At 39.5% G+C, this 24,711-nt stretch overlaps 4 protein-coding genes across 5 annotated transcripts; 1 reads left to right on the plus strand and 3 right to left on the minus strand.

The window, feature by feature from the left end:
* Positions 1-2,785: 2,785 nt before the first annotated feature.
* Positions 2,786-4,888, minus strand: LOC133718133 (nucleosome assembly protein 1;1-like). Its single transcript, XM_062144948.1, has 9 exons — positions 4,583-4,888; positions 4,375-4,500; positions 4,171-4,303; positions 4,015-4,076; positions 3,733-3,926; positions 3,493-3,655; positions 3,362-3,402; positions 3,096-3,260; positions 2,786-2,998 (listed from the first exon to the last, which is right to left on the minus strand). The coding sequence occupies exons 1-9, from the start codon at positions 4,841-4,843 to the stop codon at positions 2,992-2,994; spliced, it is 1,152 nt and encodes a 383-aa protein (XP_062000932.1). The 5' UTR covers positions 4,844-4,888; the 3' UTR covers positions 2,786-2,991.
* Positions 4,889-8,432: 3,544 nt separating this feature from the next.
* Positions 8,433-10,467, minus strand: LOC133716002 (nucleosome assembly protein 1;1-like). Of its 2 annotated transcripts, none has more exons than XM_062142728.1 (9): positions 10,195-10,467; positions 9,983-10,108; positions 9,779-9,911; positions 9,625-9,686; positions 9,343-9,536; positions 9,103-9,235; positions 8,972-9,012; positions 8,706-8,870; positions 8,433-8,608 (listed from the first exon to the last, which is right to left on the minus strand). In XM_062142728.1, exons 1-9 carry the CDS (start codon positions 10,450-10,452, stop codon positions 8,602-8,604), a joined length of 1,119 nt encoding a protein of 372 aa, XP_061998712.1. In that variant the 5' UTR covers positions 10,453-10,467; the 3' UTR covers positions 8,433-8,601. The 2 variants fall into 2 exon arrangements, with proteins under 2 accessions (XP_061998712.1, XP_061998711.1); XM_062142727.1 differs by having other exon boundaries at positions 9,103-9,265.
* A 4,049-nt stretch (positions 10,468-14,516) lies between these two features.
* LOC133715069 (protein WUSCHEL-like) lies at positions 14,517-15,167 on the minus strand (the record flags this gene model as incomplete). Its single annotated transcript, XM_062141381.1, has 1 exon — positions 14,517-15,167. A coding segment is annotated over exon 1 (651 nt), but the record flags the coding sequence as incomplete, so codon positions are not given.
* Positions 15,168-22,989: 7,822 nt separating this feature from the next.
* LOC133716168 (syntaxin-related protein KNOLLE) lies at positions 22,990-24,271 on the plus strand. The gene is made up of 2 exons (XM_062142895.1): positions 22,990-23,106; positions 23,183-24,271. Exon 2 carries the CDS (start codon positions 23,188-23,190, stop codon positions 24,109-24,111), a length of 924 nt encoding a protein of 307 aa, XP_061998879.1. The 5' UTR covers positions 22,990-23,106; positions 23,183-23,187; the 3' UTR covers positions 24,112-24,271.
* Positions 24,272-24,711: the final 440 nt, after the last annotated feature.

Consider the following 24,711-nt stretch of genomic DNA (forward strand, 5'->3'; position numbering starts at 1 on the left):
TGCTTCAATAATAAAGATGACTGCCATTACTCATCTTTACAAATCACCAGAAAAGTACTTCTTCTTCTTCTTCTTCTTCTTATTCTTCTTCTTCTTCTTATGTCATGCAGCCCTCTTCCATTGCAGTATAATGTCCCCCTTTTTTTTCCCTCCCTCCAGTCCCTTACTTTCATTTGGAGTCTGGACCTGTTCCTCACTCCACTTCCTACACTCTGCATTCATATATTTCAAATCTGTTGAAACAAAGTCAATAACATCCTAACAACACATTAGTCAACGCTATACATTTGAAAAGGAGATGTAAAACAAAGTACCAACTTTTTTGGAGATACTTGCATTAATGAAAGATAGAGCATACCCAAAGAACCAATTAAAAAGATGAATCAATTTTTGAAATGAAAAAACCATGGACTTAGGAGTTTCACCAACTAAAATGAAATAGAATACGGGCAATGATCCTGCTGTTGTTACATATTTGGAAGTATAGATGATTATATGTTACATATTTGGAAGTATAGATGATTATAAACAAAGACATATAGTTGATTTGTGACAAAAGAATATACTCTAGAAAGAATCAAAGAAAATTAAAGATCAAGTCTGCAAATGTATCAAGTGAATGCGTAGCTTAATTACAAAGAACAGGTTGGAAAAAAAAAAAAAAAATCAAATTGATGTTCTTCAATTGTCAGTACTCACAGAAAAATAAAATAAAAAAAAGAACAGTATCCAATATGAGAAGTTAGGAATAGAAAAGGACAACAAAATGAATGAGGTAGAAAGCATAGAGAGATCTGGCCTTGAATCATTAACTTTGAACAGTGAGAGAAAATAGTACATTACAATTCAAGTATATAGCAGCATATATTCATTCTTGTGCTCGTATATATATAGAATAATTCACATATGCATCTTATCCCTCATACCACCATGAAGAATGGCATTACTTCCTGAATGACACAAAAAAAGAAAAATGCTCATCAACACGTGAACTTATAATTTCTGAAAATATAAAGAGACTGAGAATAACAACCAATATCTATTAAAATCCACCAAACAAATGAATATGATATTACAGACTACAGGATTCATATAAGAGGTAGGTATTGTATGATTTCAGTTTGAATTTCTAATATATCTTTCCAAGACTCGTAGAAGTAAAGTATATCAAACAATTTTGCATTCTTTGCTCCAAATCCTGAAAATGTTAAAATGGACAAAGGAAAACACAATAACTACAAAAGTAGAGGGATGAATGGGAGAAAGGATGACAAACTTACAGATTTTGAACGTACTCGCATAGCAGACTGGATAAACTTCTACAATCACTGCATCTTTCGTGTCAATCGAAACAATTATATATCTGCGTGGTCTAAACGAAATCATTCTTCATGCAATTCGTTTAAAACCCCGCTCCAACAAACATTCAAAATACTAATAATTAACATCTTCTCAAATCCTAGAAAAAGAAAATCAAAAATAGTTTAATTAATCTACATAACCTTACCTGGTCTCTTCGTTTGCTTGTTCGATCAACCAACTTCTCTTTCTATCTTCATTGTTGGCTATTTGTATGAACTGAATGTGATTGCGTCAGTTGAAGCCGAACAGCTTTTGAACGTGGCTCAGAAATCGCGTACTGCAGTTTGATTTTCTCCAACGTTCGCCCTTATTCCTTTTTTTTTTGGTATTTTACTATACTAACCCTTGTAGATATTTTCATCTGAGTCAATTGTTGTTTCACCATGGACAATATGGGGACTTCTAAAAATTGGTGAAGCCTTTGACACCAAAAGAGGGCATGGCTTTATAGTAGTAGAGATTAGCAGTGGGAACCATTCGGCACACATCAAAACAAAAAGTACAATTAAGCATAGTTGTCAAACATGCAAATATGCCGTATGGGCTTCAAATTGGGTGCAGATATAAAGTCACGGGTGTCCAGAGCAGTTGCAAGCTTTAATGCTCAATGGAATCACCCATCTACAAACTTCAAAGCACTGAAAAGCCACTCCAAATTTCATAGGCCCAACATTTAAAATATTGCGATACATATCAAACAACAAAAGAAACGAAATGGACACAAAATTGAAATCACAGCCGCGAGCTAATTACCCCAACCCAACTTTGGGACATGTGAACATCCAAGTGGGTCATTTGCCAATCTCGCCCCCATCAAGTTTTGAGGAAATTCGCTATTGAGGACTTATAATGGAACTCTGAAATGAGAAATCTGCTTCATCCCTCATCCCACAAATGTTGTTTGTGGTCCTAATTCCACAACCATATTACCGATTGAATCCAGTTACGGGAATAAAGCACATCCAATTAGACAAATCACGCTTGGGAGAGTGATATGGAGTGTAAAAAAGTATACAGTCGGACGAGAGGTGAAAATGGCTGTTAAGGATCACGGAGCAGTGGTTACATTTGAGTACGGCATGGATGGAGACATCAATGAAAATTGAAAAACAAAGGAAACTAACGTCAAGAGGAACCTACAATTAGACAGGCTAGACCCTTCCCTAATTCAGGGCATGGATGGGATGGGAGCCATCAATGAAAGTCAACAGGAAATTACAATTTCAGGCTAAACCCCCTTACCTGATTCAAGTTATGCTTTACTATCGGAGTTTGTAACATACTCCCTAATGCATTTCAAAAAAAAAACATACTCCCTAATGTTGGAAGTGATCCGGTTGGACTTCAAAAAATGAAACTTTCTGGTACCGGATTTGCATTCATTCTAATCAACACATAAAACACCATAAAGGCAGGACCCAAATTCCAACATAAAACACATCAAAACATTAACACCGGTAAAATTCCAACATAAATGGCAGAAGGGAAATTCTAATTTACAAAGACGTTTTTGGAAAAAACGAACCGGTCACAAGAACTTTGACATTTGAGAATTTCGAGAGAGCCAACACCAAACACTAAAAACTCTCAAAAGCAGAATCATGTAGACCAAGCAAGTGCATCCACCCATCAAGTGCTGCAAAATTGAGAAAGTTGATGAAAACGTGTATTAGCACTGGTTCACAACCAAACAAACACCCAAACAAGATTACCAACAGACAAAAAAAAATTACCATGTCAAAATGACAGCATGATCTTCTGGCCTACAATCATCGATTACATATTCGTACCACCCTTCTGCCCAAGGAATGATTGTCTCATCATCCTGCACACAATTCTCCTCTTCATGTTTGTACCACAATGCTGCATGAGGAATGATTTGGTTTCGAATAGCAAGACTACAGATCACAAACACCAGCATGTCATTTTCAAAACCAATAGATGAGTACAGCATAATCAATTATATGGGGCATTAGAAATTCAAAACAAAAGAGAGTACCCAATTATATAATCCATCGGTAGCAGGCCTTTGAGTTCACCCTGACACATGACGTCCATTAAACAAATAATTCAGAAAACTAGCCCTTAACATCATCAATAACTAAATTCAACAAAGAAACCCAAACTTACAGATTCTTCATTAAAGATAAAACCCTGTTCATAAATTTTTGTTTCAAAGAAGTTGAAGAAGCTTCGACACTTCTCTATAACTTTGACTTGCGAACCTTTGTGCAACCTTACTAAAAGAAGTTTCTCTGTCAAGCTTTTCTTATCATACCATTCAATTTCCGTCCTACAACATAACCCCAAACTTGAGCAGGAAAAAAAGAAGAAAAAAAAAAATTAATCAACAACAGAAACTAGAATTACCCAATTGCTTTCAACACCACAGACGAGTTGTCACCAATCATCTCAAATGTTTTAGTAAGGATTTCATTTTTAAAAAAAGGATTATCAGGAGAAAAGAGAAACTCGAGCTTGAATCCTCTCGGATCATCTATCCTGTGACACCTGATATCAGTGATATGACAGAGAGCCTGATAATCATGGTCTGGTGATTCAATCTACTCCAGGAAAGGAGATAGTTAGATCATGTGTCCACAAAACAATTCATTAAAAACATCATAAGCATAGAAAAGAAAATGAGCCCACCTGCCTAACAAGTATCTGATTTGCCTTCAACGCAGAAACCCAAAATGAATCCAGTCCCTTGTCTTCGTTACAAAACACAGAAGCCAACATTACTCAATTACTCTCTCTCAAGTCTAGTGCAAGAGTTAAAAGAGTCAACTTGTGAGGAGACCCTACCTTTAATGGGTTTTTCATATCCTCCTCCAGTAACAATCTCATATCTCTTTTTGTAGAAGGGCTTAAAGTGCTCCTCCTCGTATCGTGCTTCCCATTTAGATTCCTCCGCAAACAAGTTCTTTTTCAACTCATCCTGCAAAATAAATGGATCAGCAAATTCAAGTCAATTCAAAAATTGATCGAAAGAAGAGATATACTAGATACCTGGTCGCAGCCAGGCTGATTCAAGTATTCTTCAACCCATTTCTGTTTCTTATCTTGAAATATCTTTTGCTCTTTAAGAAATTTCACTTGTAAGCGCTTCAGATCAATTTCACGTACCCTACGGTTCTGCAAAATGAGACCAAAATCAATAAATCGAAACCGAAGAAAGAATATCGATCTGGAGAACAAGAAGGATATGAAAACTTACCAAGAACAATAGTCGATGATTATCATCTTTTTTACCTCTAGCATTGTCATGCCAGATCCAGTCGGGAATACGGTACTTGCGATCAGTAGTGTAGTCGATCTCGTTGTCGAACAAATGAGCATCGGTGGGGACGGGAAGAAGACGTCGGGAGTCTTTACTGGGGCGGTGGCGGGACGGAGGGGAGGAGTCGGGATCGGGTTCGGGAACGTCGAAGGAAACGGCTTTCCTCTTTTTTGATACACCGCCGTCCTCTGTTGTCATGCTGAACAAAGAGGAAAAACCCTAACCGTCTGGAAATTTTGCCCGCGCTTTGCCGCGGGATAAGAATTATAAGTCTTGATTGAGCTAAAAAAAGACCTTAGTATCAGTTGAAACTTAAACCAAATTATTTTCATTCACATGTTAATATAATATACTAATACACAAAATTTAGAAAGAAAAAAAACTCACTCAAAAGCTTGGTACGGTGAGATCGATTCCTATTTCACTGGAAAAGGGTTTCAAAGGAGTGAAAATGAACCTACCCTTTACACCAAAACTGAAGGTAAATCAAGTATTCTTATTGTCTCCTTATATACCAAATCATCAACATTTACTGGAAGTTGTGAAAAATTGATTTCAAATTTCAAGTCTGATATGATGATGAAATATGAAATGAGTGATTTGGGAATCATGCATTATTTTCTGGGAATTGAAATAGTTCAATCAGTGGAGGGAATCTTCATTACACAGAAAAAATATGCAAAGGCAATTCTAGAGAAGTTCAAAATGCTTGGTTGCAAATCTGTCTCAACACCTCTAGTTGTCAATGAAAAATTTCAAAAAGAAGATGGAAGTGGTAGTGCAGATGAGAGTATATACAGAAGTTTAGTAGGAAGTTTGCTTTACTTGACAGCAACAAGGCCAAATCTTATGTATGCTGCAAGTTTGTTATCCAGATTTATGCACAAGCCAACCAAAATACACTATGGAGCTGCGAAGAGGATCCTGAGATACATTCAAGGTACAATTGACTTTGGAATCATGTATGAGAGGAATGTGGAACCAAAACTCTTTGGTTTCTGTGATAGTGATTGGGGAGGCAGTGTAGATGATTTGAAAAGCACATCTGGGTATACTTTCACACTTGGAATTGGTGTATTCTCTCGGGCTTCAAAGAAGCAAAAATCAGTGGCCCTATCTACAGCTGAAGCTGAGTATGTTTCTGCATCTATAGCTACTTCGCAAGCAATTTGGCTCCGAAGAGTCATCAAAGATTTTGGTGAGAAACAAGATTCTGCAACAACCATTCTCTGTGACAACAAGTCTGCAATTGCCATGAGCAAGAATCCGGTGTATCACAGTAGGGCGAAACACATTGCCTTGAAGTTTCACTACATCAAGGATGCAGTTGAAGAGAATGAAGTGGATTTGGTCTACTGCAATACTGAAGACCAAGTTGCAGATATCTTCACCAAAGCTCTACCAAGAGAGAGGTTTGAATACCTCAGAGGCCTACTCGGAATGAAGAAGCTAGCAAAGCATTAAGAGGGAGTGATAGAATTAATGCTTCCCTGCTCCATCCGCGAGTGTTCGCGAAATGAGGTCAATGCGGGGAAAAGTTCGCGTGATGAAGTCAATGCGGGGAAATGTTCGCGTGATGAGATCACAGCGGGAAAAGTAAAATGCAGCGAAGTGAGTTGCCGCGAAGGTTTGCTAAAAGAACGTTCGTGAGATGACGTCACCGCGGGGAAAAGTTTGAAGTGTGTTCGCGGAAGATTGTTTGCGGAAGAGTGTTCGCGGGAAAACTATGTCTGTCATCACGAATGTTAAGTCTTTTCGCTGCCGCGAAACTTGCTACGGTGAAAGTCTTAGCTGCGGTGAAAGATATTTTTTACAACAACTTCATTACTGTTTGCTCCACTCAAATTAAGCTAGATATTTTGTATCTAAAGTACTTTTAATCTAGTTTAATATGCTTTCATCTTAGATATTTTGTAGGTTAATCTTGTACCCTATATAAGGGAAGTGTTGGTTGATGTAAAAGTGGTGAACAAGTTCAGAAACTCAAGTACACAAGTTTGCTGAGTTAAGTTGATCTGTTCATGCTTCATTTGCTACTGCAAATTAATCAAATCAACAAGTTGTGGTTTCGATTATATTTTGTTCAAATACAAAGTAGAAGCAATTAAAATTTCTCAAATATATTCAACAATTTTTAAGTAATGAGTTATATGTACACAGTGAGTCGTTTCTGGTCAAATTAGTGCTGTGAATCTCAAGACCATCAGGTCTTGCGACTTTTAAAGTCTTCTTTGAATTCCTCTTTTGAGAAGGAAATAGTTCAGAAACTAATATCCTTGTAGGATTGCATCTGCAGAGTGCAGACTTAGGTTAGGCTAGTCCCATCAGTCTATTCCTTCTAGGGGCTATTCTTAACTTTGACTCCTCCTTAGCTTCATTAGGTTAGTGAACCCTTTTCAGTTCAGTTCAAATGCTTAGGGATTAAACCCTTGGTCCTAGTATGCAATTATGTTTATGGATGGGGTGTTTGAAATTACATTTAATGTCACATTACCAGATTTTAGGAACAGGGGGATCCAGAAATGCAAGATGATGAGCTCTTAGACAAGGTTCTTGGGAGTGTGCCTATTGTTTAGTAAATTAATTGGAGACTACAACTACATGAAGACTTGGATGTGCCCTCAAATAGTGTGAAGCATCTCACAAGAGTATTTTATGGTTATTTTGAGCATGCCGTCTGTTTGTTGTTTCTGTAAATTTGAGGAGTATGCGTCTGGTACTCTGTAAATTGAAGTATAGGCATAACCTAATTCAAGATCATCCGGACGCCTTTTTTGTTGTCTTGAATTGTATTCAGCTGTAATTTCAATCGTATTTTGACATTGCCAAATTGCAAATTAGCATTGACCTAGAAAACCATATATCACAGCATTCAAGGTGTTAGATTAATGTGTCATAAAAAAAAAAAGGGTGTTAGATTAATGGAAAACTAACCCCGGGGTTGTTTTTCCATGTGGAAGTGGGTAGTTAGTTTCTGGCACCTATAACAAAATACCTCTTAATTTATCGAACATGTATTTTATCAAGGTTTTACTGCATATCAATTTTTTTTTTTTCATAGGCCCAACATTTACAATATTGCGATACGTATCAAACAACAAAGGAGACGAAATGGACAAAAAATTGAAATCACAGCCGCGAGCTAATTACCCCAACCCAACTTTGGGGCATGTGAACATCCAAGTGGGTCTTTTGCCAATCTCGCCCCCATCAAGTTTTGAGGAAATTCGCTATTCATGAGGACTTAATTATAATGGAACTCTGAAATGAGAAATCTGCTTCATCCCTCATCCCACAAATGTTGTTTGTGGTCCTAATTGCACAACCATATTACCGATTGAATCCAGTTACGGGAATAAAGCACATCCAAATAAACAAATCACGCTTGGGACTGAAACCTTAACACGGAGCAGTGGTTACAATTGAGTACGGCATGGATGGAGACATCAATGAAAATTAAAAAACAAAGTAAGGAAACTAACGTCGAGAGGAACCTACAATTAGACAGGCTAGACCCCTTCCCTAATTCAGGGCAGATGGGATGGGAGCCATCAATGAAAGTCAACAGGAAATTACAATTACAGGCTAGACCCCCTTACCTGATTCAAGTTATGCTTTACTATCGGAGTTTGTAACATACTCCCTAATGTTGGAACTGATCCGGTTGGACTTCAAAAAATGAAACTTTCTGGTACCGGATTTGCATTCATTCTAATCAACACATAAAACACCATAAAGGCAGGACCCAAATTCCAACATAAAACACATCAAAACATTAACACCGGTAAAATTCCAACATAAATGGCAGAAGGGAAATTTTAATTTACAAAGACGTTTTTGGAAAAAACAAACCGGTCACAAGAACTTTGACATTTGAGATTTTCAAAAGAGCCAAAACCAAACACTAAAAACTCGCAAAAGCAGAATCATGTAGACCAAGCAAGTGCATCCAACCATCAAGGGCTGCAAAATTGAGAAAGTTGATGAAAACGTGTATTAGCACTGGTTCACAACCAAACAAACACCCAAACAAGATTACCAACAGACAAAAAAAAATTACAATGTCAAAATGACAGCATGATCTTCTGGCCTACAATCATCGATTACATATTCGTACCACCCTTCTGCCCAAGGAATGATTGTCTCATCATCCTGCACACAATTCTCCTCTTCATGTTTGTACCACAATGCTGCATGAGGAATGATTTGGTTTCGAATAGCAAGACTACAGATCACAAACACCAGCATGACATTTTCAAAACCAATAGATGAGTACAGCATAATCAATTATATGGGGCATTAGAAATTCAAAACAAAAGAGAGTACCCAATTATATAATCCATCGGTAGCAGCCCTTTGAGTTCACCCTGACACATGACGTCCATTAAACAAATAATTCAGAAAACTAGCCCTTAACATCATCAATAACTAAATTCAACAAAGAAACCCAAACTTACAGATTCTTCATTAAAGATAAAACCCTGTTCATAAATTTTCGTTTCAAAGAAGTTGAAGAAGCTTCGACACTTCTCTATAACTTTGACTTGCGAACCTTTGTGCAACCTTACTAAAATAAGTTTCTCTGTCAAGCTTCTCTTATCATACCATTCAATTTCCGTCCTACAACATAACCCCAAACTTGAGCAGGAAAAAAAGAAGAAGAAAAAAAATTAATCAACAACAGAAACTAGAATTACCCAATTGCTTTCAACACCACAGACGAGTTGTCACCAATCATCTCAAATGTTTTAGTAAGGATTTCATTTTTAAAAAAAGGATTATCAGGAGAAAAGAGAAACTCGAGCTTGAATCCTCTCGGATCGTCTAGCCTGTGACACCTGATATCAGTGATATGACAGAGAGCCTGATAATCATGGTCTGGTGATTCAATCTACTCCAGGAAAGGAGATAGTTAGATCATGTGTCCACAAAACAATTCATTAAAAACATCATAAGCATAGAAAAGAAAATGAGCCCACCTGCCTAACAAGTATCTGATTTGCCTTCAACGCAGAAACCCAAAATTCATCCAGTCCCTTGTCTACGTTACAAAACACAGAAGCCAACATTACTCAATTACTCTCTCAAGTCTAGTGCAAGAGTTAAAAGAGTCAACTTGTGAGGGGACCCTACCTTTAATTGGTTTTTCATATCCTCCTCCAGTAACAATCTCATATCTCTTTTTGTAGAAGGGCTCAAAGTGCTCCTCCTCGTATCGTGCTTCCCATTTAGATACCTCCGCAAACAAGTTCTTTTTCAACTCATCCTGCAAAATACATGGATCAGCAAATTCAAGTCAATTCAAAAATTGATCGAAAGAAGAGATATACTAGATACCTGGTCGCAGCCAGGCTGATTCAAGTATTCTTCAACCCATTTCTGTTTCTTATCTTGAAATATCTTTTCCTCTTTAAGAAATTTCACTTGTAAGCGCTTCAGATCAATTTCACGTACCCTATCGTTCTGAAAAATGCATGGGACCAAAATCAATAAATCGAAACCGAAGAAAGAATATCGATCTGAAGAACAAGAAGGATATGAAAACTTACCAAGAAAAATAGTCGATGATTATCATCTTTTTTACCTCTAGCATTGTCATGCCAGATCCAGTCGGGAATACGGTACTTGCGATCAGTAGTGTAGTCGATCTCGTTGTCGAACAAATGAGCATCGGTGGGGACGGGAAGAAGACGTCGGGAGTCTTTACTGGGGCGGTGGCGGGACGGAGGGGAGGAGTCGGGATCGGGTTCGGGAACGTCGAACGTAACGGCTTTCCTCTTTTTTGATACACCGTCCTCTGTTGTCATGCTGAACAAGGAGGAAAAACCCTAACCGTCTGAAATGAAACTAGAAATTTTGCCCGCGCTTTGCCGCGAGATTTAGTGTTAATATACTAATACACAAAATTTAAAAAGAAAAAACTCACTCAAGAGCAGAATTTTAGATAACTGAATGGAACAGTTTTGGATCAAAATTTTGGCAGCCACTTCTTCTTAAACAAAGCTAAACCTTCCTCCAAAAATTGACCCAAATCTTGGATCTCTCCTGAGGTTCAATGCATCGTTGTCATTATGAAGTTCTACCAATCTCAGTGTTTGGACCCAAAATGAACATTTTGGCCTGACAAGGCATGTGTTGGAGAAATTGAGCCAATGTCAGTAGCTCAAGCTTTATATTGTCGACAAGCTCGAAATATATATTTAGAGGCTAAATAAAGCCTACTATGGAAGCATGGAAGCATGAAAAGTCAACTTTAGCACATTTTCCTACTTCGGCTAGGACAAACCGAGCTAAACAAGGAAGGAGGGACGGCAGACTAACCAAATGAAATCTAAATGAGCTAAAACTTTCCAGACTAATACTAGACATCCCAAGGATAATTTCTTATGTAGAGTGACAGAGCTAGTTTTGAGTGGAAGGCCTTCAAACAATCAGTCCAATTTTCTACAGAAGCAAAACTGGAAAACTGGACCTGTAAGGGGTCCAGCAGCATTTCCGGCCCAACCGAATTTAATAAAGCTCTGAAATTTTGTCAGGATGATCTACACTCATAGTGGAACATTTTTTATGAAGAAGTCGAAGGCTCATTCTGAAGTCTTGTTGGAGAAATAATTGAAGGAATAAAGGGGCAGAAACTGACCTAAAACCAGCTCAACATTCATCATGTTCATGTTTCCTACCCACATGAAGAAAGCTAGATGCTTTTCTCTTTTTCCTTGGATATATTTTTCTTCTACAATCTCTTTAATAGATCATCATCACTTCCATGTTTCTGCACCTTCATGCTTTGCTTTCATTTCATCATTTCTCTATCTTTTCCATATTTTACAAATCACTTCCATACTCCACTTTCATTATTTTTCTTCCACTCATCATTTCACTCTTCTTTTTCTTCCCTATATAAACACATTCTCCTCTCATTCTCAAACAGACATTGACAACATCAAAACATCTCTAAGATGATCTAAGTTCTCTCTAGAGCAACCTCTCTAAGAGCAACTCCTCTCCTTCTCTTTCTCTTACCGGTGATCACACTCCTAGTCCTAGTCTTCTCAGAAGCCGACTTTCAGTGCCACCAAACCCTCTGCCAACGTACTTCGGTCCTAGTCTCCTCGGGAGCCGACGGTAGTGCCGCGACCACAACGGTTACAGAACCAGCCAAGTAAGGGTAACGCCCTAGCAAACCAGCCAAGCTAAAGTCACGCTTTAGCAAGTTCTCTTCACTTCCCAGTGGTTCTCGCTCTGCTCGATCAACAACATCGAGTATCGATTTTGATTTTCAAGAAGCTCAGCAAAAGTCCTCGCCACGAGGCACAAAGAATCTCGCGACGAGGTTGGTGCTCTCCTCGTCTACAATCGCTCAACAGAAGTCAGGTCAAGGGACACCCCCGACGACCGCACCCGAACGGTGCTGGCACGCCCGCGCAAGTAAAGAGACTGTTGACCAGCTGCAACAAAATTGGAGCCAAACATTTTGGCACGCCCAGTGGGACTACATAAGAAGTTTTTCTCTTGAAGCACATTCAACCACCGGGCTTCAAAACCAAACATTTTGACACACCCGGTGGGACAAAACTAGAGTCTTTTTTACGTCCATCGATCATTGGGAAGCTAGGGGAAAATCTTTGTCAAAAGAAATTCCTAAAGAAATGCTTGTCTTGATCTTTCCAAGGAAGAAGTGTCTACGAACTTTGCTCTAGACTCGCAGATAGACAAGATGGGCAATGCTGCCGTCACCTGTGATTCTGCTTTTGATGACAAGTTCGTTCCTCTCCCCATCCCAGAAGATGCAAGCTGGAAAGAAGAGATGGACATCCGAAGGATTAATACTGATAGGCATTGGGATATGCTGACCAAATCGCGTGCGAAGACGGACCAACTTTTTCAACAGACGGAACAACTTATTCAGCGGAACGAGCAGAATGCTCGGGAAGCTATCGAACGGATGGAGCAGAGCGCTCGAGAGTTTACCCAGTGGATGGAGCAAAGTGCTCGAGAAGCTAGAGAGCAATTCCAGAAGCCTTTCTGGAACAGCAATAAACAAGCTGCTCAACATGCAGTGAACACCACGACAGAGTCCGCGACCATGCACAAGAATGACGCCAATCTGACTGCAACTCATGTGGATTCGCAACATGGGGAGGTTGACGCCATCAACACAAAGCAAGAGAGCTCCTTGAAAAGTCAAGAAGCGGCGCGCGAAGATGGTGTTACCAAAATTGAATTGCCTATAAAAGGCGATCAATTTAAAAGCAAAAACCTTCCTCTCGACCAGCCCGTCGCAGAAGAAGAAAGTAGCTTGCCCATTGTTGAATCACAGCCTTACATAGAGGCTGCTTATGGAGAAGATGGTCCACAAGATTCAGATGCATGGGGGGCAAGATATGGGCCATGATCATCCCTTTGATCAAAAGAAGCAAGTTCATGATCATTTTAATTGTGACTCTGCTACTGGACGTCACGGGGAAGGTGATCAAAATCAGGGCCAACTTAATTATCAATTAAGTTGTGGTCTATAGAAGCCAATCTGTGGCTTTATTAATCAATTCAACTTGAAGTTCTTCATATATTCTTCAAGGCCAAACGGTGGCTTTGATATATGTGGAGGGCACATCTACAACCCACGTTGCATGAATGGCCAGAACAATTATTCTAGTGGCCAAGTTGTCCTTCGTGACTGTAAATTTGAGTATCATCAATACAAGATAACTCTTATTTACAATTATCCAACAAGTGAAGCTCTTGATGTGGAGAATTTAGACCAACAAGTGGTCAAATATGATAGCCAATCTGTGGCTTATTCTAGAGAGGCCATGTTCTATGACATGTTGGTTGGTGACAAAACCGATCTTGGTACACCATCATCTCCAAAATTGCAATTGAAGATCATGCTTCGTCAACCAACAAGGATACTTGGGGGGCAAGATTACCCCTCTCACGAGCCAAATTCCTCCAAATTCTTCAACGCGAAGTATCTTTGTTCTTTTCCTACAAGCTCTCAATTGAGGGATTTTTACCCTATAAATTTTGATACATCGGAGCTTGGAGTGAAGCATAGATGGCCTCCCCCGTGATCTTGTAGAGGCGGCGAATGGTGGAAACACACCACTATTAAGAAGTTGAGTTTGGTAAAGGGATTGTGAATCATAACGGAATAGGTGAAGTCTCTTTTGTTAATATTGGCCTAAACTCCTTATTGGTGCCTAGTTCAGGTCCCTTAAGGTTAAGGGCGGCTTTTATTAACACTTGTTGAACTGTCTTCACACTTATGACATTTCTCATCTTAGTAAGTATAGCCTATGTGAAATGGTGTCTAGAAAGGGGACAACGTTCATGACAGGTTCTTGAATCCAGAAATGCGTGCAAATGGGCCTAAACCACTATGTGGGAGTAGCTCATGCCAAAATAGATTCTGCCTCTCTTGTTCGCCCTCCCCGACCTGGCCATTTCAGTAAGGTTGCCCAAAGGATTTGAAAGAAAATTTGTGTCTAGGCGACTATACTTGGGCCGTATGTCTAAACCTTGATTCACATTGTCTTATTGAATTCAGCTACTTATTTTAAAAAAAATTAAATAAATAAAAAATAAAAATTTAGTGCGATCCAAAAATTACTCGGAGGAGCCGTAGACAATTTCTTCGCATAAGACATGGGGGGCAATTCTAGTGTTCCTACACTCGCGAAGCCCATTCATGAAGGCCTGTTTTTGAGGCCCATAATGGTTTCTTCGCTACGCCTAGCAACACTAGAGGGGCAACACTACACTATACTAAGCCGAGTCAGCAGCTCCGGAAATTTTTTCCAGCTTTGCCCTCGCAGGAAAGGCTGAGCTCAAGGGAAATGTGAGAGCCACCACCGTGACCGCCACCTTCATCGGAAGTAGTCTTCATGTTGTCAAAGATATCCTCACCATGCACGGGAAACAGTGAAAGGGTTTTAATCTCCTGGTGATCTTCTCCTCTTTGTTCCATGAAAGTTTGTTCTACATTCATGTCAAAGAAAGTAGAACTAGTTCCCCCTCCAGCTAAGATTGAACAATCCCTAGCACTCTTCTCCATGTTCATAGATCCATAACCACCATAGTTCCCCATCTGCCCGTTAACAGCAATCATCACACCAGCGGAAGAAGCAGAAGCAGGTGCAGAAGATCCAAAGTTAATATACTGATCCTCATGTTTCCAATTGGTAACATTGTCATCACCAACAAGCCCTGATCTTTGCATGGGCACATGAACATCCGAAGTGGACTTCTTCTTCTGCTTCTCCCGAGCCCTTTGGTTCACGAACCAAAAATAGACGTTCTTGAACTCGATCTTGCCGTACCATTTCAGCTGGAGACAGATCCTCTGAATCTGCTCTATACTTGGGGACCTAACTCCCTTATTGTAGAAAAGCTCCTTGAGGATTCTTATCTGATCTGTAGTGGGATTCCACCTGTTCCGCCTACAAAGCATGTTAGCACTACTCCCGGCTGCTTTGTTGCTTCCTCCATCCTTGGTTGGTTCCTGGGTTTGTGGTTCCATTGGTGAAGGGTTGAGAGAATGCGAGAATTGAAGAATGGTGGTGACAAGTAATTAAGAAAGAATGCTGTTAGAAATATTGGAGTTGATGAAATGGTTTTGGGATTGGAGATTGTGGAGGAAGATATAGGCATGCAAATATCCACCCTTAGATGGACGGTCGAAGAGAAGAGTCAAACTGAGTGTCAGTAAAGAGTGATTAGTGCCTTAAATCTCGGAAAAGAATGGATTAATAGCATGTGGGGAAACCGAACGGTTTTCGAGGAGGTAACTGTTCTTTTCACGAGTTTATTTTTCACGACTGTTGTTTTTCAACGAGTGATTAGTGTCTTAAATCTCGGAAAAGAAGGAATTATTGGCGCTAAGAGTTTTGAGCTGGGAGCCAGCAAGTGGATCCAAAAGATACATATTTTCTCAAAACGTAACCCTCGTCGCAAGGCTCTTTTTGACGCTGAGCATATTTTAAAAGTTCATATTATTTTCAATATACAACTATGGGGGCCTATATTTGGGGCTTTGTGAGACACAATTATTGACTTCTCACGGATATTTGGATATCAAGATAAGAAAATATTATTATATTCATAAAGTGGCTTTGCGGCCAAAAGCAGTACATTCATTACAAAGCCAAAAGTGGCTAGAATACAAAACATGAATCTTCGGATATCTTCTGAATCTTTTCTCAAGTGGAAACAGCTATGGAATCCAACGTCGGGTTGAGCCGCGCCATTATCTCAAGGAGGGGCAGACTTCAGGGAAGGAAAAAGAGGAGTAACGGAGCCCCCGCGCCCCTTTTACATGGAAGCGGTAGAGGAATACAACATAGGCTTGGCCAACGCCATTATCCATGAGAAGGGGAGACTCCAGTGAAAGAAAATGGAGCCCCCGAGCCCCCTCAATTGGAAGCAGCTATGGAATCCAACGCCGGGTTGAGCCGCGCCATTATCTCCTGGAGGGGCAGAGAGTGAAGGAACCAAATATCAGCTTGAGTCTCTGCACCCCCTCTAGCCATGGTAACCACCATAAGTTGGACGTGAAGTATAGGAACAGCCATTCTGTTGCTTGAACCCATTCCTTCAAAGAGTCCATCCCTTCTCATCCCTCCAAGATTCTATCAAGAAGAGAAAGGGGGAGAAGGAGGTGAGAACCAAAGCCCCTTCCATTTGGAGGGCACAACACGGGCCGGGTCCAGAAGGAAGGAAATAGAGGAGGAAAGACGAACCTCAGAGTGGCCGTCCTCCCTCTCCCCTTTTCGCTCCGCGTATAGGATTTTCTCAAAAAATGATCTTACGTGACCGGAGATCCCACACTTAGAGCCCCCTCGTGTTTCTAAACCAATCTGAAGCCTGGCATTTTCCATCCAGACTCCCAGAAGGACGAAACAAGGGGTTGCCTAAGATTACGCCATGAGGCCTAACCCAGGCTTAAGATTACGCCATAAAGCCTAAAATTTAGAGGCTAAAGGTCATTTCTTGAGGGGAAGATTTGTGAAGAATGAGAAAAAGAAGCAAGGACTGAAATGCCATTTCTTGAATATTTCAGAAAAGTTGTTGTGAGTATTCCCTTCCCGAAATACAACTATTTATAGGGACTTCAGGCAAATCCCCACCCTTGGATGAAGCTCAATTTCAAAATGAGCATTTAAAAAAAAAAATCGAGATTAGTGATTCCAAATCTCGGGAAAAAAAGGACTAGCAGCATGTGAGGAGCGGTTTTCGAGGAGGTAATTGTTCTATTCACGAGATTATTTTTTCACGACCGTTGTTTTTCAACGAGTGATTAATGCCTTAAATCTCGGAAAAGAATGGATTATTGACGTGTAAGGAGACCGAACAGTTTTCGAGGGGGCCTACAGAGATTGGCCCATGAAGCTCAATTTCAAGCAAAGTTCCTCCACGCGAAGTTCCGCCACAATGACACCAGCTTCGGCCTAAGTGGCCCGTTCTCTGACACGGGCCAGGTTGCGGCCCATTTCTTCAGAAGCAGCCAAAGGTTCATCGAGTTGGGCTTCTTTTACAGCAGTTGCATTCTCAACAGAGAGCTAGCAAACAAGGCAGATACTTGCTGCTATACACATGGCGAAGCTACCACCAAGGAAGAGAAGGATCCTCATCCGCGATCAAAAGCAGTCTCCTTCGCATGGGGAGCACGCTAAAGTTTTGATTGCCTACAACCTGCCCAAGTTTCGCTAGATCCATGGGAGGCAATAAAGTTGGCAAAGGAAGCGTCAGTTCATGACAAAGGCAATTCAGTAGTGGCATTCAAGCTTTATGGCCTATTTAGAGGCCTATATGGAAACAGTCAAGCCAATACAAGTGGCTTTGGAACAAGTGGCTTTGGAACAACGACTTTGAAGCAACGACATTATAAGAGCGGTACTGATTCAAGACCTCTTTAGTCAAGACGAAGACCTTTGACTTCGAGGTCTGGGGGGCAATGTTTGGACCCAAAATGAACATTTTGGCCTGACAAGGCATGTGTTGGAGAAATTGAGCCAATGTCAGTGGCTCAAGCTATATATTGTCGACAAGCTCGAAATATATATTTAGAGGCTAAATAAAGCCTACTATGGAAGCATGGAAGCATGAAAAGTCAACTTTAGCACATTTTCCTACTTCGGCTAGGAGAAACCGAGCTAAACAAGGAAGGAGGGACGGAAGACTAACCAAATGAAATCTAAATGAGCTAAAACTTTCCAGACTAATACTAGACATCCCAAGGATAATTTCTTATGAAGAGTGACAGAGCTAGTTTTGAGTGGAAGGCCTTCAAACAATCAGTCCAATTTTCTACAGAAGCAAAACTGGAAAACTGGACCTGTAAGAGGTCCAGCAGCATTTCCGGCCCAACCGTATGGAATAAAGCTCTGAAACTTTTTCAGGATGATCTACACTCATAGTGGAACATTTTTTATGAAGAAGTCGAAGGCTCATTCTGAAGTCTTGTTGGAGAAATAATTGAAGGAATAAAGGGGCAGAAACTGACCTAAAACCAGCTCAACATTCATCATGTTCATGTTTCCTACCCACATGAAGAAAGCTAGATGCTTTTCTCTTTTTCCTTGGATATATTTTTCTTCTACAATCTCTTTAATAGATCATCATCACTTCCATGTTTCTGCACCTTCATGCTTTGCTTTCATTTCATCATTTCTCTATCTTTTCCATATTTTACAAATCACTTCCATACTCCACTTTCATTATTTTTCTTCCACTCATCATTTCACTCTTCTTTTTCTTCCCTATATAAACACCTTCTCCTCTCATTCTCAAACAGACATTCACAACATCAAAACATCTCTAAGATGATCTAAGTTCTCTCTAGAGCAACCTCTCTAAGAGCAACTCTTCTCCTTCTCTTTCTCTTACCGGTGATCACACTCCTAGTCCTAGTCTTCTCAGAAGCCGACTTTCAGTGCCACCAAACCCTCTGCCAACGTACTTCGGTCCTAGTCTCCTCGGGAGCCGACGGTAGTGCCTCGACCACAACGGTTACAGAACCAGCCAAGCAAGGGTAACGCCCTCGCAAACCAGCCAAGCTAAAGTCACGCTTTAGCAAGTTCTCTTCACTTCCCAGTGGTTCTCGCTCTGCTCGATCAACAACATCGAGTATCGATTTTGATTTTCAAGAAGCTCAGCAAAAGTCCTCGCCACGAGGCACAAAGAATCCCGCGACGAGGTTCGTTCTCTCCTCGTCTACAATCGCTCAACAGAAGTCAGGTCAAGGGACACCCCCGACGACCGCACCCGAACGGTGCTGGCACGCCCGCGCAAGAAAAGAGACTGTTGACCAGCTGCAACAAAATTGGAGCCAAACACTCAGTCCCTAGCTGCAAGATAAAATGGTTGATCATTAAATTCCACAATGCATATTTGACAAATTTTTCTCAATCTAATATGGAATTATAGCAAGAGCTAGAGTAAGTGTTAATACTTACCAAGAAATGTGGGTAGTAAGGAAATGCAGCAACATAGCTTGCCTGATGCCTCGTGAATGATATGATTCAGTTGAAGTCAGTAACCCTAGCCCTAAAAGCTAATCAAACAAAATTAAGGCCCCAAAATCAAAACCCAACCCAAACCCTAAATCACAAACAGAAAGCGATAAAGATAAGAAAAACGCACCAAGATTAGATCGAAGAGCGTGGCCTGGTCAAGCTTGACGAAATCCTGGTCCCAAATCTTGAGCTCGTCCTCGGTGAATAATATGGAAGTCTTGCGTGGCCTGGTCTTCTTCCAAAATGCAAGTTCAGCGTGGGGCGTAGGTCTGGATCCAAGCAGGGTGGAATAGTTTCTATGCTGTTTGGTGGTGCCGTTTGGTCAAGGAGGATGGGCTGATTGTTCTCTCTGCGACCTTGGGCTTCTGGAAATTTCTATCTTCAGATGCAGACGCGAGGAGGGCGAAAGAAAAAAAAAAAAAAAGGTGAGCCTAATACGAATGGCAACGATGTGATTACAAAAAAAACAGGGACAAAACCGTCTTTTCTGTCCCTTATGGACAGTAGAAACAGTAACCGGGTTTTAGTATATTAGTAATGACTGGGGTATGGGCCCCAATGTAGCTCCACCCCTGCTTGTGGAGACTTTTTTTTTACTGTGTCAAGGGGAACCCAAAGGCTTCCTAGGCCCAAGATAAACTCATTCGGCGCATGTGAAATGCTCCAACTGTGCATTGCAACACAGTGCCTGGCCACTTTGACAGCTTCGGGATTCAAACCTAGGTTGGGGAGCACACCCAACTAGGCAAGAACCACTAGGCCACTTGCAGTGGTTCCTGCTTGTGGAGACTTATGCATATTGGTTTGTGTAATATTGCTCGTGGAAGACTTATTATGTTGATCATTGTTAACTATGCTCTTAATGACTCTAAAAATAAATTAAGGTCTCCTAAAATATAGTCAAGACAAATTAATAAAGTCAGCAAAGCTACAAGGCCACAAAACAAAATAAATAATAGGGTAAATATTACACATAGGAGCAAATTTTATCCTTAGACAATGTTATATATCATGTTATATAAGGTGTATTTCTCGGGTGGCAGAGGCAAAAACCTAGTTTGAGTAGGCTTGCCACGTCAACAATTCATGCAGACATTAATCAATAAGATAACAGTTGTTGAATATAATTGATCAACTTCAAGAGTATAAGAGCACATGTGATCAAATTAGAAGCTTATTAGAGGTACAAATGAGTGAAAAAATTTAGAGAGTAATGTTACACTAAAAAATAAAACGTAGAATGTAAATTGTAAAACAGAAAGTGCAAATTTCATTCCCCTTAATTATTTATGAATCGAAAGGTTTTTTTTTTTTTTTTTTTTTAAAGAGGATCAAAGGTTTCACTCCTGCCTCCATGGTGACTCGAACCCATTGTCACACCCCAAACCCGAGACCAATATTATATTGAAATATGGTACCCGAATCCGTGATGTGAGTTATTACAAATAAAACTTCCTCAAAGAATAAAAAAAAAAGAATTTATATAAGTCTGAAAAATACTCTTATTAGGAATTGAAATTATTGTTTTTTTTTTTTTTTTTTTTTACAATACCGGAGCTGAAAAAATATATTACATTATTTCTTTTGAGAAAGTAGTAGAAAATAAAACATTCATTTATTTAGTGGATCCACCCCGTTTTCCCCAAGCATCTACTCGTTACCTGAAAACAAGGTGTAGTATCATGAGTAACACAGACCCAGTAAGTACAGCTTACATTCTTATATTAAAATGTCTTATAAGAAATCAAATTTGGACAACCAATTCAAATGTACCAAGAAACATTTATATGTTCATACCAATTCGTAAATATGTATATGTATACACATAATACACACATATATAGCCAAATATATTCATCCACATGAATGTTTATGAGACTGGTAATAAATCACAAAGTCACATGCTAGAGTCCACTCTACTCAAAGCACGGATAAGCCGCAGCATACTGAGGATCACTACCAAAGTATGTATACTCAAGGTCAACACATTCTTCCTATGAGTATAATAGTGCACTATCTGTAGGGACTAGGGCCCAGGCTAACTTCTCATATCACAAAACACTTTTACCTGTAATTCACTTAAACACGGGGTAGTACTAATCACCTAGCTTCACAACTGTACTTCTCAGACATAATCAAATTCACAAAATACAATCTTTATGAATTATAGATCGTAATATATGTATATGTACACATGCTTATAGAGACATATACTTAGGAATAATCTCATATGAAAACATAGGTAACATAATTGTATAACACAAATAAGTAAATTCACTAGCAAACAACATAATTAAAAATAAGCTTGTACATAATTGAAATCAAGTAAAATATGTAATAATAAAACACAAGCATTAAATGAGTAACTATACACAATTTAACAAAATTATATATACTATAGTTAGTATTTATGTCCAAATCCATTGAAGTTCATCAACCGTGTTCATGTTTCTCCTATTAGAGTCATCAAACTTCAAAATGTGTTAAGTTGTCCATAACAAGTTCAAATTAATCAAATGAGTACACCGTTTCAAAGAATCTTTCACAAGGAATTCAATGGAATAAGTCATGTAATCCAGTTCGAAGTGACGTAGTCCAGAAATGGTGAATAACCATAACAGCGCAGAAACCGATATTTTTGATACTAACCTTTGGTTTCTAAGTATTTACGTACTGTGTATTTTTAGCATTACTTCTCAAACTTTCCAGATCACAAGTAGAGGTCCTAAGCTTCAAATTGATATAAATTTTGTAGAAAATGGTTAAGAAATGAGGGAGATATGAATTTTTGAAGTTGTGATAGCTGTGTGAGATTTCCAGCGAGTTTAAAAGTTGAAAACTTTGATTAGCCATAACTTCTTCATTTCTTAACCTTTTTTAGTGATTCAAAAACCTAAATTGAAGAACTTTTGATGAGGAATTTAATACTGTAATTATTTTTTACAAAAAAAAAATTTATTATATACGAAAATACAGGTTTGCAGCAAAGCATATCTTTTTCCATTTTATCATCGGTTATGCAATTTGATAAATCTTAAAGACAAAATAATATAGAAATGTATTCATGTACTTAAGGAACTCAGAAGGTCTTGTGATCAACCTTTGGACTTCTTTCACAAAAGAAAACTTCTTAAGAGAAAAAGGATGAAGGATTTGTGTTTTCTCTTCAACTAAGGGAGTTTTTGATAAATTTTGCATTTGATCTTCAAGCTTGTAGGAAATATGATCAGATCATATGTTTATATAGGCTATAATTAATCACTAAAATAAGTAAGTGACTAATATATTAAGGTGGGTGACTAATATAGTAAGTTGAGTGGCTGGTCCAGTAAGGTGAGTGACTAATATAGTAAGTTGAGTGGCTGGTCCAGTAAAGTGAGTGGCTAATATAGTATTTAAATGAAATGTTTAAAAAAAATATTTGGGTTACTTCTAAGTTTAACGAATCTTAGAGTGTTCTACAGTGATACTAAGTTTCGGGTTATTACACCCATGACTTCGTACATAGGTAGTTTTTTATTTTATTATTTTACCTCTCTCACATGATGTCCTCACTATAGGTATGCTTTTACTCTCATCTATGTATTGGTGTTTCACCGTGTCTTACCGTCAACACTGATATATTCATCGACCCAAAATAAAGACACGTGTCAGAATAAGCCGTATGTATTCAGATCTGACTTGTATATTAAACAACATCAAGTCATAGGAGGAGAAAAAGAAAATGAAAATTGGGGGGAGAAAAATTGAAGGTGGGTCAGATAATAGAAATATAGCCGTTGGAATCTCAACGGCTACTTCTGTGATGCAGATTTCTTTAAAACTTGAAATGTTGCCGTTTTCAAAATCATTGTCATAAAAGCAAGTCATATCGGCTATACTCTGAAGCAGTTCTCGGTGATCTCAATACAAGAAGAAGAAGCAATTCGTAATTTGAAATTAAAGGTATGCAGCTCTAACTTGGGTTGATTTTGGTAGTCAAATGTTGAAATATTACTGAAACTTTGGGTGAATGATGCAGGAAAGATGAACGACCTGATGACGAAATCGTTCACCAACTATGTGGATCTAAAGAAAGAGGCAATGAAAGACATGGACCTTGAAGCTGGGAATTTGGAGCTGTCAACAAACATGAACAGTGACATGGGTCTGTTCCTGGAAGAGGCAGAAAAGGTGAAGCAGGAGATGGCTTGTGTGCGTGACATTCTGGGCCGATTACAGCAAGCCAACGAGGAGAGCAAGTCCCTCCACAAATCAGAGGCGTTGCAATCGTTGCGTAGCCGCATTAATGCCGACATTGTGAGTGTTCTGAAGCAGGCCAGGACGATTCGATGTCATCTGGAAGACATGGACCGTGCCAATGCCGCCAATAAGAGGCTCTCGGCTGCGAAAGAAGGCACCCCAATTTACAGGACGAGGATGGCGGTCACCAACGGGCTGCGCAAGAAGCTGAAGGAGCTTATGATGGAGTTTCAGGGTCTGCGGCAGAGGATGATGAGCGAATACAAGGAGACTGTGGGAAGGAGGTATTTCACAGTGACAGGAGAGAAGGCGGATGAGGAGGTGATCGAAAAGATCATCTCGAATGGAGGGGAGGAGTTCATGGGGAGAGCCATACAAGAACATGGGAGGGGGAAGGTGCTGGAAACTGTGGTTGAGATACAGGACAGGCACGACGCGGCAAAGGATATCGAAAAGAGCTTGCTGGAGCTGCATCAGGTGTTCTTGGACATGGCTGTGATGGTGGAGGCTCAAGGTGAGCAGATGGATGACATTGAGCAACATGTGATAAATGCTTCACACTATGTCAAGGCTGGAACCAAACAACTCAACACTGCCAAGGGATACCAGAGGAGCACCAGGAAGTGGATGTGTATCGGAATCATTATTCTCCTCATACTCATTCTTGTAATTGTCATCCCCATCGCCACCAGCTTCGCCCATTCTTGAACTTGTTCTTGACTACCTATTGTCTGTGTTATTCTTATTCTTTATTGTCTGTGCATCTTGTAATCAATCTGTGCCTCAACTCATCAGGTTGAGGCCTTAGAAGGATGGATGTTAATGTTTTGCATCATTCTGTTATAAATTGATATCGGAAGTTCTATTATACATGTCTTTGGTTTTGTAAATTTTCTTCTGTTACACAAAAAGATTGGGTATTTTCTCAGACACTGGAGATCCCATACATCCTTGTAAATTTCCTTCAGTCATTCAGTTGTAGGAACCTATAACTAAAATCTAGATCTAATAATTTACTCCGAGATGAATGAAAAAAAAAAGTAAAAGTAACCTCTATGTACAATAATTTACAAAATGAAATAGGACTTCTTTAGTAGCAGAGAGCAATTCAGGGACAAAGGGTGACATGGGAACGAAATCAGAGGGTAAGGTACAGAAAAATCCACCAGTTCTCCACCGCACAAGTATGCCCAAGTTAGTCCTTGCTGCATAATTTTGCCTTTTTCAAAAACAATTACCAATTTTTTTTTTTTCAGTTATTTTAAGGCCCTAAAGAACAAAGCAATTCAGTTCATAACTACTGAATAA

This window comes from Rosa rugosa, chromosome 6, assembly GCF_958449725.1.
Source record: "Rosa rugosa chromosome 6, drRosRugo1.1, whole genome shotgun sequence".
Lineage (NCBI taxonomy): Eukaryota > Viridiplantae > Streptophyta > Magnoliopsida > Rosales > Rosaceae > Rosa > Rosa rugosa.

Coding starts and splice junctions, on each gene's coding strand:
- LOC133718133 (XM_062144948.1), bottom strand. CDS start 4,843: ATGACAACAGAGGACGGCGGTGTATCAAAAAAGAGGAAAGCCGTTTCC. Junction 3,927..4,014: donor ATCAGATACTTGTTAGGCAG/GTGGGCTCATTT, acceptor TTCCTGGAGTAG/ATTGAATCACCAGACCATGA. Junction 3,656..3,732: donor GTGGTGTTGAAAGCAATTGG/GTAATTCTAGTT, acceptor GTTATGTTGTAG/GACGGAAATTGAATGGTATG.
- LOC133716002 (XM_062142727.1), bottom strand. CDS start 10,452: ATGACAACAGAGGACGGTGTATCAAAAAAGAGGAAAGCCGTTACGTTC. Junction 9,912..9,982: donor ATCAGCCTGGCTGCGACCAG/GTATCTAGTATA, acceptor TGTATTTTGCAG/GATGAGTTGAAAAAGAACTT. Junction 8,871..8,971: donor CCGATGGATTATATAATTGG/GTACTCTCTTTT, acceptor TGTGATCTGTAG/TCTTGCTATTCGAAACCAAA.
- LOC133716168 (XM_062142895.1), top strand. CDS start 23,188: ATGAACGACCTGATGACGAAATCGTTCACCAACTATGTGGATCTAAAG.